Source organism: Chenopodium quinoa, unplaced genomic scaffold, assembly GCF_001683475.1.
Source record: "Chenopodium quinoa cultivar QQ74 unplaced genomic scaffold, ASM168347v1, whole genome shotgun sequence".
NCBI classification, from domain to species: Eukaryota; Viridiplantae; Streptophyta; class Magnoliopsida; order Caryophyllales; family Amaranthaceae; genus Chenopodium; species Chenopodium quinoa.
In genome coordinates, this window is record NW_018745410.1 from 9,582,273 (window position 1) to 9,594,547 (window position 12,275).

General features: G+C 36.7%; 1 protein-coding gene across 1 annotated transcript; it reads left to right on the forward strand.

Moving 5' to 3' along the window:
• The first annotated feature begins 2,778 nt into the window (after positions 1-2,778).
• LOC110713158 (monoacylglycerol lipase-like) lies at positions 2,779-11,539 on the forward strand. Its single transcript, XM_021891627.1, has 7 exons — positions 2,779-3,632; positions 4,556-4,594; positions 4,683-4,753; positions 9,667-9,731; positions 9,812-9,901; positions 10,008-10,100; positions 10,893-11,539. Exons 1-7 carry the CDS (start codon positions 3,235-3,237, stop codon positions 11,301-11,303), a joined length of 1,167 nt encoding a protein of 388 aa, XP_021747319.1. The 5' UTR covers positions 2,779-3,234; the 3' UTR covers positions 11,304-11,539.
• The last annotated feature ends 736 nt before the right edge of the window (positions 11,540-12,275 follow it).

Sequence of the window (12,275 nt, forward strand, 5' to 3'; positions counted from 1 at the left end):
ATTTTTTTTGAAAACAAAGAAAAAATGAAGAGTAAAAAGAAAATACAGGCGTTACCTTTAGAAAAAGGGAGAAAGACGCTTGGTTGACTAAAGAACGGTCGGACTGGTAGCCGAGTGTCGGATGCTTGAAAAACGCTTAGGGAATTTTGAGATTCTTTAAGTCAAAAAGTCCAAGATTCTCCAGAGATTCGCCAAGGTGTGAATCAAAGAGGGGGGGTCAAACCTCACTATTTATAGGGGGTAAAACCCTAATTTTTTCCCTCCAGTAAATTTTCGACTCTGACCACTCAAATACTGACACCTGTCACAGGAGTCACGTGCAATGCACGTGACCCCTGTGAGGGGCAAATGATTTGGGTATTTTATACCCGGCCAGGTGGCCCAATCAGAAAGTGCCACGTGTCCTCCATATAGGTGCCATTTGGACCTATGGAATGATGACACGTGGAGGGTGGACTCTTCTCCGTCCTACGTGGACTGAAGGTCCAATAGGGACCATTCATGTGGCGACACGTGTCACACAAAAAGTGCTTCAAAATCCATTGGGCACAGTGACACGTGTCACTCAGGCATTGTCCTTGGGATGGCGGCCTTCTAAGGCCCAAATCCCGAGGCACCGCAAAACGGAGTGACCTAATTCCTAGGTCACCAGATCCTAGGAAGGCACACTTTTCAAAAGGACCCTATAAATAGGGACATTATGTCATTTATGACGAAGAGAGAATTTTGCACATGCAATACGAGACAATACGTCACTTATCTCACTTTACCTGAGCTTGGAATCCAAGCAGATAACTTTACTTCCGCACGTTTTATCTCTGAACGTTTACTGACTTAATCTTTGGAGGCGGACCACCGACCATCCGGCGGTCCGTTTGCTTTGCAGGTACAGGCATCCTCAGTTGAATCCAGTTTCAGTGTTGTAACTCTCCCGAGGGACAAAAACCCCCGAAACATTAAGAAAGCGAGCTAAAATGCTTAGCAGATTATTTATACAAAAGAGAGGCCTCAGGCCGGATGCGCCTGTGCTTTGCTCTGGGGCAAACCAGGCAGAATATTTTTCCTTAACAAATAAGCTAAGTTAAAACTTAGCATCTTATTTTAACGAGGCTTATGGCCGAATGAAATCAAAGGATCGACTGCTTTGCATGGCCGTCTGTCGCTTGGTTTCCGGAAATCACCATAGTGATTGATTGACTTAGAAACCATGCATACTCTTCTAAGTATCAATAATTTCTAAGTCAATCAATCCAATTAACCGAAACCAATCGACATCCGTCTAGGGGCAAGAACATTCGCATACGATACAGGCTAAAATTCTATGCATAAAAATTGGAAGCTTTGAAAATTTTTCAAGCATAAACACCAATATAAATAAACCGGCCAAACGACCGGATGCTTCATAAAAATTACCTGCCGTCAAAATTGACGACTGTAAAGTGTTAACTGGCTAAGCTAGGAGAATTGTTAAATTACCCGACCCCCTGGTCGGTAAATATACATTTTTACTCGGCACATAGGCCGGAAAAGCAGAGTAACTGGCCATTCGGCCGCAGAAAAAACAGACATAAAGCTTAAAGATAAGGGGAGCTTCTCAGCATCGGCATCCGCCTTGTCATTCGGCGCATGCTCCTTGGGTTCCGCATCTCCCTCCTTATCATCCTCCTCCTCGTCCCCAGACGACGAGCCGCCAGACGAGATGGACTCCTCAGAGGCACTCTTGGCAGCCGCCTCCTTCTCAGCCGCCTCCTAAGCTTCTCTGAGGGACGGGCATTAAACTCGTCATTAGCCTTATCAAACTGGACCTTCCAAGTTTGATAATCGGCAGACAGCTGAGCAGTCGCCTAGGCCGCACGCATGATGACCTCATTTTCGTCCATCATTTATTTGACCAGGGCTTGTTTATCGTCCTCCATCAAGGACCTTTACTTGGTCCAGAGTTTGTTCTCCTGGTTGCTCAGCCGCCCTCTGAGTCTCTTGATCGTCGCCTCCAGGCTAGCCGTTTTGGATTCCGCCTCCTTGAGGTTGTCCAGCTTCTCGTTAAGACCCTTGACCTGGTCTTGGAGCTCCTTCACTCGCTGCTTGGCCGCATCCAAGTTCTGCTGAACTTGCAGGTTGGCAGACGCCTGGGAATATAACATATCAAGTGTCAGAAACTCATTTTAAGGAATCTCAAAATGAGCTTTGTCCAGAGTAGAGACGGCCCGAGAATTCGCTGCCTTTACCTCCTTGGTCTTCTCATTGAGGGGCCCTTTGAGATCACTCACACGCAGCATAGCCTGCAGGCGTCCAAACCAAAGAAACTCGTTAGAAACCATCCGATAAAAATATGTAAATTAATCAAATTGTAAGAAATTGTACCTCGCAAAGAAGCGCCAAAATGCCATCCAGGTCCAGGGTGCCGACCCTCTGATCATCCAATTATACAAAAATATGCATTTATTTGTACATACATATACATGAATATCCCTATTATGCATTTTTACATACCTAATATTCCTCCCATTAAAATCTCTCGTTAGTCGACATGAACAATATCATATGTGCAAATTCCAGAAGATTAACTTCGCCCAACACCACACACGTGGCACACCTCACATCCAGTAGATATGCAATTCTTCCCTTTCCAATAATAAAATTATCATCTCAATTAAAATAAAAATTATTTTCATCTCCATTCAAAAAAAAAAAAAAAAATTATCTTCTTCTTTCGTTATTCATCTTAAAAATAAATAAATAAATAAAATACTCCGTGTAACAAAATATCGCCTTTGACACGAGCATAAAATGCCAGAAAGAAAATAAAACATGTAACTGTTATAAAATGACATCATATGAGGTGGACCCCACCCATTAGCTTCCGTTGTTATATACTCCGTATAACAGGTAACCCGCAGTTCTAGTAAAAGTATTATCTCATCAAACTCAAACAAATTTTTTTTTTAAAAAAACTCTCTAAATTTAGCCTTTACTTGCCTTTCAATTTCCCACGTTATTCCTTGATTACCATTCTCTTGAAGTTTCAGAAATCAACTCAAATCAAAGAAAATACCAGAATAAGGGAGGGAAAATATTTAAGTTTATCATACTACACAAAATCGAATTTGAATTTTGATATTACCTGTTTGAATTTTTACAAATAAATTAAATACTTTTTACTCCCTTATTCTGATACAAAATTGTTGATTACTTTTGGTAAAAAATTGCATAATTCGATATTTATAATCAACAATTATGGCGTTGGAGATGTTAACATCCGGAGCAAGTGGGAGAGTTAGCGCCTTGATATCATTGAGTGCATGGAGGAGTGTGATGAATTTGATTTTAGCAATTTTGTTCGTGATTGTGGTGCCGTTCCGAAAGAGGAGAGAGAAATCGGTTTCGTTGGTATCGAAGGAGGAGAAGGTAGTGAGCAGTGGCGGAAGCGGTGGAGGGGCGGTGGTGAGATTGCCGGCGGCGATTGTGAGGAGAGTGGTGATGGAGCAGGATGTTGCGTCGAGGCGGATGATGGCGATTAAGAGGGTTAAGGAGGATAAAGATGACAATTGTTTGAGGGATTATTCGATTTTTGGTACCAAGAGAGGTGTTACACTTTTTACGCAATCTTGGTCTTCTGCTTCTAGAAATGTCAGGTATATATTTATTTTTTGATTGATATGTTTTTTGGCATTAAATTTGGTTTAATATTACGTCATCTTTTGGTTTTGGTTGTTGCTATCAATGTTGATTTGTATGTGTAATTCACTAATTCTAATGGTTCTGTTTTAGCCCCTAGACCCCACCCCTAAAAAAACAATAATTCTGTTAGATATGTATTTTTTTTTTTTAAAATTTAATTTTAGAGAGCCACAAGGCAAATGATGGGTAGCTTTAATATAAAGTTTTTATGTTGTGAGTATGTGTTTTTAATGTGTTGTTTGAAGATATATGTAGTATTTGTTTGAACATGTGCATTTGATAATTTGTTAAAAAGGGACTAACAAAAGGGAATTGAAGAGAATAACAATTTGGTTGGTTTGATAAAAACATTATCCGAAATATACAAAAGAACATTAATTCAAATAACTCAAAGCATATTAGAGCAACTTCAATGGCAAGCCAATTGTTAAATTAGCTTGTCATGCCACATAGGCTTTTAAGCTAATTAGCTTTCAAGCTAGTTTATGGGTCAAACTAGCTTGAAAGATAATCTAATTAACAAGCTAGTTTGACCCATACTTAAACAAGCTAGTTTAACTTAACAAGCTAGTTTAACTTAACAAGCTAGTTTGACCCATACTTAGCAGTTAGCTTGAAAGATAATCTACTTAACTAGCTAGTTTGACCCCTAGTCCATTTCATATTATAAACATTCTACCATTTAGATTTTTTATGCTATAATCTACTTAACAATTAAACTTTCTCAAATATGTATGTTGTTTAGAAGTGAGTCAGCTAATTTCATCATATTGGTCTAACATGAAATTCAGGATGCGTAATACGTAGTATATGTTTGTAGTATAAAGGCTATTTATTCTCCTGTCGGTAGTCTAATGCTTTGGTTACTTTTATGTAGGGGAGTTGTGTTGCTATTACATGGCCTTAATGAACACAGGTTTGTCATGGTTTTTCTGGTGTATTTTATTTATTTTACCTTCTAAGTTGGACATGCGAATTGTTAAGACATTTGCATTTGATTACAGTGGCCGATACAGTGACTTTGCGAAGCAGCTAAATGAGATTGGAATCAAGGTTTATGGAATGGACTGGATTGGTAAGTTCTTTAGTGCCATCATTGTGTAAATGATATCTGATATAAACTGTATGTCTGCAGCAGAATATCTTGTAATAATTTACATATCCTCGTTATTCACTATTTGCTATTTCCTTGGTGAATTTGTGACTTGTCAAAGAGCTTTCTTGTGATGATATCAACAATTAAGTATTGGATGAAAGTTTGGTATGCTTATAATTATGTCTGATGATATCAGGAAATGATTTCCAGCTCTTGGAACAGGTTCATGTAGTGTATCTTATTACTTCTTAAAACTAGACAACAAAAATATGGATCAATTATTTAGAGAGTGAAGATTCAAGTTTGCATATCACAAAGTAAGAGATAGAAGATTTTTAAACCCCAATTTAGAGAGTGTGCAAATGCTTCTGCTACAAACAAGGTTGTGTATGTGTGTAAATATTTATCACACAAATAGTGCTACATCTATGACACTTGATTTTGAACAAAATATCTCTTGGTCTTTATTCTAGTACTACCTCTATTTCGTACTAATGTTCCTAGAATCTTATACTCTCTCTTAGAATCTTATAAACTTAATATGCTTCTCTCTCTAGTGGTTGCATAATTGTGACATATGGAGTTGCATTGAGAAGTACAATTTCCATGAGGGAAAACTGGGGAAACAACTTCACCAAAAGCGGCAAAGATAAACAATAGGACCATCTGTCTAAAACCTTTAATAAAGAATCTAGGAACATCAATATGAGACAAAGGGTGCACTACATTAGTATCTTGACATAATTTCGATGGGTGGAAATTTTACTTTCCCTGAATTATGGCCAAAAAATTGGTGTTGAGGTCTTTTTTCATTTAATAATTTGTCATGAGAGGAATTTTAAAAATCTATAAATGACTTTTGTTGGAGGGAGTTAGGAAGGATATGAAACAAATGAATTTGCATGAGAATGGGGTATTTGATCGTAAGGGATGGAGGAGAAAGATTTTTGTGGATGACTATACAGAATAATTACTTTTTGACTTTTGGTTCATGTAGACGACCCCACTTATGAGATTAAGGCTTTGATTGATTGATTGATTGTTAATGATCTCTCTATTAACTAATTATTAGTTTGATCCTCCCTTCAATACAACTTTGTGGATTAATTATGTAAGAAATAAGTACTAAGAGACAGTGCAATTGTAGCTTATCTAGAACAGATTGTATAACTTGTGCATACTTTTTATTGCAGTATATGTGTCATAGTTTGTATAAGCAGAGCAAGTTTAGCCCCAAGAGACTTGGATGTGACATCATTTTTTGTGGTCCCCATTGAAAATGATGTTATCAAACTTTTGTTAAGACTCACTAAAACTTGTCCAAATTTATCACTTTAGCCCTAAGACTCAAATATATGACATATTTTTTTTATTATTTATTTATCTCTTTATATGTAGAAAAGTGTAAAAAATAAAATAAAATAATACAAATAAAATTGGGATGAGTCCCAATCTCAAGTCTTAGGTTGAGTTTTGGAATTTCAAGAGTCAACTTGAGACTTGCTTGAGATTTAAGAAGAAAAATGGGGGAAGTTTTAAACATAAATTTTAAGCCTCAAGATGATGATGTCACCCCAAGTCTTAAGACTTGGGGCTAAGCTTGCTCTAAGCTAGAGTGTTGTATGTTTGCCAATTGATGGTTCTAAAATTTAATTAAATGTTAAAAAGGAACAAGGATTTTTTGAGATATTAATTGGTTGTGTCCTCTTTTTTGAGATGATACTTTGAAAAGTCTGCAATTATTGATATACATACTTATACACTGGTCCTTTGAGTAAATACCACAGCTGGGCCTGAGTCACCTGACACTGATCCATTGGGCTTTTAGAATTATACGAGATTAAATTTCATGGTTCAGTAAGAGGATTCTATATCATTTAGTTCAGTAGGTAACTTGTATCGAGTCATAAATTGGAGATAATGCAAAATATTCACTGCAAAACTTTTCATTAGATTCTACCTCTTAGCTTAAACCGATGATGATTGGATATAAAATGTTCCTGTGTGTGGACTGATATTTGAGTGTATAGGGAGGGGGGGGGGAGAGCTTAGTCTTCTGAGATCCAGTATCCTAGGTTTATTAATTTTGTTTATCGATTATTGATTTATACCAAATAGAAAAACCCATTATCCTTGGGCCTTAGATTACGAAGATGAATCAATTGGCTGGTTAAATGATCTGTTTTCTGTCTACTTGGTGTCCAAGGATAGAGAGGTACAACCTATAGAATTGATCATTACAAGTTTGGTTGTGCTGGTTAAACGAAATAGCAGGTTCTTTTTAGATCAAAAGGTCCAGTGGAAAAAGCCTTCATTACCTCAATGCTATGACTGACACCTCTAACTATTAGACATGATTTTATTGAAATTTTACTGACTGTCGTGAAAGTAAAAACCTAGTTTGCCTCCTATCTCGGGTAAATGGTCCGTAAATCAGGGATTCGCCCTTAGCTCGTGTTATGACAGGCGGTGAATTAGTGATCCAATATTCTGATTGATAAGTTTTTGGAACTTGATTGTTGTGGTGGGAACTCTGGCAATTTTGGTGTGAACTACAAAAAAATTCCTCAAGGAAATCTGTTTCAGTTTTTCATTAATTTAAGCTTATCAGATAGTTTCTTAAATGTCTATCTCATGGGACTGTACCCAACGACATGCCTGTGTTGTCAGTAATTGGGGTGGAAAATGTAGAGTAAAAATAATAAAAAATAAATAACTGGTTTTTAGATGCCTAGAATAGGAGTGAAGATTTGATGGGGGTAATGCATTACGCTATTACCCTAAAAATGAGAGTAATGGTTACCCAGGACCTCCCTAAAATAATTTTTCCCCCTTATAACAATTAATCTGATTTTTCTGTCCATCATATTTTGTCACTCGTCTGCTACATATTCATGGCTCCATCTTTCTTCCTCCATTTCTCTCTCTTTTCCCAGTCAACCTCTATGGCTCCACCAGGACCACCACCACCTCAATTTGGTTGCCAACGAGATTGCCGTTTTCAACGTGAATAATTAAGGATGCAAATTTCAAATTTTTGCTGGTAGAAAACTAAAGTTAACTACCATGGAGTCAAATTAATCCAACTTCGGTGTTTCACTGTTTCCCTCTCTTCCCCTCCTCTATCTCTCTTTCCAATCTACAATTTCTTTAGGTATTTTAGTGAATGTGAATAACCAATGCAACTATCCCTAGCCTGTGCTAACTCCATCACAGAAGAAATGATCAAACTTCTTTCTTTTTTGTCACACTACCTGAATCTCAAATCTTTTGCTTTTCGGGTAGTGGCGAACAATGCTGCTTGCGTTGTGGGGGATGCCTGCGCGGCTACACAACCATTGCATTATTTTCTTGCTGCAGCTAAAGGATACCGCATCCGCGGTTCCTTGTTTTTCTTGCAGCTCCTGCACCCATTAATTTCACACCTTCTAACATAACTCCTTATAAATTCTATTCTCGTATATGGTGGTTTGCAAGAGTTAATGAAAAATTTGAGGTGGTTTGTGAGGCTTGGTAATTAAGTTTATTATGGTAGCAAGTTGTTTGCCATAATTTGTGAGGTGGTGGGTTTGCAATTTAGTATTACCCTAGGAATATTGCAAAAATGATAAATATGTAAACTTATCCTCTTAATTAGTCAAGGGATCCAAGCATATACCCTAAAGATAAGGAAACAGGAATAATAGTGGGATGCTTTTTTTTTATACAACTTATATTATATGGCATAAATCCAGAAGGTTTCACTAGCAATGATACCAAACCAGCCCTTTGAAGTTTTGAAAATCAAAATGAAAAGGTGCTAGGTGCTTTTTGGTATCAGAATCTAATTTGCGATATGTATTCCCCTGGCGCAACCCTCCCTTCCCCCAAAACCTCCAAAAGAACTAAAATGGAGTCCGAGTAAAAGTTAAATTTCATAGTTCCCATGCATCCTCATATTATATTAATGAAGTCCAATTCTTGTCATTACTGTTTGAGAGTGTAGAAGTCATGCTTCTATGCATCTATATGTTAATGTTGCAGGATTGAGCATTCTGATTGGGTGCCCTGTGGTGCTGAAAAAGTAAGCTATGAAGCTCCTCTTAATATGTAAGCTTGTTATTTGAGTCTTGTGCTGAAAAAGTAACATATGAAGCTTCTCTTAATATGAAATCTTGTTATTTGAGTCTTGAGTTTGATTAAAATAGTAAAGACCTGATGTATAGTTCTAAAAATCTAATGACATAATCATCTAGCACGTGTTGCTAAATTAAGTAATGATTCACTATGCTCTCTTCATTTTTGTGACTTAATCTTCTTCTCTTGTGCATAAGAAAACCTTAATTTGCTGGATTATCATGTCTATTTTTTTCCCCCTTTTCTATTGTAAATGTAAAACTTGATTCTTTCCTTTGTAAGTTTAGATGAAGTTTTTTGTTGTTTTACTGCCCCTTGTAGCAAAAACAAGTGTATTTTCAATTATCCCTTTATCTTTGTAACTTATTTTTTCTTCTCCTGTGTGATAATAAATAAAAAGAAAAAACCCTAGTTTGCGCTCATTTGAGCTGTATAATTGTGAGGTAATCTTCTTCAATGCATAGTTCTAGGTGTTGCATGCTAATGTGAGAGTAGGGATTTGTCTATGCATGCTGGATTATTCTATTTGTTTTTTTTTTTTTTCCAAATTTAATTTCTTTCCTTTATGAGTTTCAGATGAAGTTTGTCTTTTTCATTGCATAACCTGACTAAGCTTCAATTTCGGAGGATTGCATTTTTTCTGTTTTTTCTTTAATCGATCAGTTGCTACCTTCATTAGGCAGGAAAAGGGAATTTTTTGTTTATATTCTTTATCTCTATTTGTTAATGCTGCTGGCTGACTAATGTTGTTGAGTTCCCAATTTCCTTAATTTTAGGTCATGGTGGAAGTGATGGACTGCATGCTTATGTCCCATCCCTCGACGATGCTGTTGTTGATATGGTAAGCTTTAATCAGCCATAGGTAGCAATACAACTCTCTATATAACTTATTAATAATATCTGCTGATTATGCCAATGCAGAAAGCATTTCTAGATGTAATTTTGTCAGAGAATCCTGGACTTCCCTGCTTTTGCTTTGCACATTCTACAGGGGCAGCTATTGTACTTAAAGTGAGCATTCTCTCCAAGACCAATGAACTTTCTTGATTTCTCTTTATCTTGTTGACTATAGTACATATTCCTCTAAAAACTTAATGCAGTTATGTCAAAAATGCAGGCTGCTCTTGACCCTAAGGTTGAAGCTCAAATAAGTGGCATAGTTTTGACATCTCCAGCAGTTGGTGTAAATCCATCCCATCCAATATTTAATGTAAGTTTCTCCTTTGTAATTTCTTCAAACTTGATATTATTGTAGCAGAGAATTCTGCATGCCTTTTTCAATATACATAATTGTAGAGACTTAAATGATTGTCCACCAATCCACTTATTACCAAGTCCCATTTAATTACGTTGTTATCTTAAGAAGAAAATTCCTTTTGTATGCTGTGATTCAAACCTACAATCAACCTTCTGAGAAAATCTTAATCATCCATCTGATCCTTATCTTCATTTACGCTGTAACTGCAACTGAATTCCATGACTTGGTAAATCTGGAGAATTTTGTGGAAGCTTGGAACCTCCGTTGGGTTTGTAACAATAAGTCAAAATACTAGTAGAATCTTTATCTGCAAGTAGAGCAGTTCATTGAGGTAAAAATTCATAATGGTACTGATCTTTAGCCTTAATATATATATATATATATATATATATATATATATATATATATATATATATATATATATATATATATATATATATTTTAATATGTTTGTTTAGCATGCCTTCTGTGATGTTGAATAAGGGTACTATTATTAGACTCTTTGAAGAGTCACTTGGAGTTGGCTTAGTCTTTTGTTATCTAGGCAAGATTTTGGAGATAGGAGCTATATTAGACTATTACTAGATGTTCTTGAATCTGCAGGAGTATTGTGTGCCCGCCAAGTTCAGTATTATGAAACTATAATAATGTTTCATGAACAAGTCTGATTTAGTGGTGCAAAGAATTGGTGCCTTTGCTGCTCTCATGTAATCTTATGGTACTATTGTACTATTGTTATTTCAGGTCATTGCCCCAGTTGCGTCCTTATTATTTCCAAGGTATCAATGCCATGCTGCAAACAAATCAGGCACAGTAGTTTGTAGAGATCCAGAGGCACTAAAAGCAAAGTATTCAGACCCCCTTGTATACACAGGTGCAATTCGTGTAAGGACCGGCTGTGAGATTCTCCGCATATCTGCGTATTTACAAGATAACTTGACGAAATTGAGAGTTCCATTCCTTGTACTACATGGATCTGCTGATGCTGTAACTGACCCAAAAGGTTCCCAGAAATTGTATGAAGAAGCCTCATCAGTCGACAAGGCCATCAAATTGTATGATGGATTGTTGCATGACATTCTCTTCGAACCTGAACGACAAACTGTATTCCATGATATAACTGACTGGTTAATTCAACGAATAGGAGGAGATTAGATGTGAAATCGATTACAGTGTTTAGAAACCAGAACATATTGATGAGCGCAACCTTTTATTTTATTTTATTTTTTTTATGTTGTTGCTCTCTATGAGTGTGCAAGTGGGCTGTTGGGGTATGGAGGGTTCGTTCATTCTTTCTGTTTAGAAGTCGAGACTTGCATAGTTGCATGTATTTTCTTCTTAGTTGATGGTGAACTGTTGAAGATCAGTGGCAAGTATTTCTTTTCTACTTACAACACTCATGTAATCCCTGACTCGACCCGAAGTTACTGAGAGAAACCCGAGCTCGAGCTCGACCCTACCTGAACAACCTGAATTTGACCCAATTTGACCCAATTTGACCAAAAGTTCATATTTCATAATAATATTTACACTATTTTTTATAGTTTCTAAGCATTTAAGTTACTAAAAGAAACCAGAACTCGATTCGATTCAAATCCGAACAACCTGAATTCGACCCGATTTGACCCAAATTTCATATTCATAATAATATTAAGTTTTATACTATTTTTGATAGTTTTTAAGCATAACCCAAAATCAACTCGAAATCTGTACCCGAACCCGACCGACTGATCCGAACTGCCACCCTACACTAACAGGGGTGGATACACGTTGGGTTCAAACAGGTTCATTGAACCAACAATTTTTTTGAAAAAGAAGGTTATAATTAATACTTTGAGAGATGTTATGCTAGATGTTGAAGTGCAACTCAATGGTAACTTTTACCTTCCACGAATCTTGTAGATCAAGAGTTCGAATCCTACCCTTATCTTCTTTCTATCTCCTTTTCTCCCAAATTGAAACCCCAACCTTAACTTTCTCTCTCTTCAATACCCACCATCCCTTTTCTTGTACAAATTTTTACCTACAACCATGACAGGGAAAACTTCCTGCACCCCCCAAGCCTCCGCGCGTGTCCCGCCACACCCCTTTTTATTTATAAATTTCCTGAAATTTTTTATAATATGT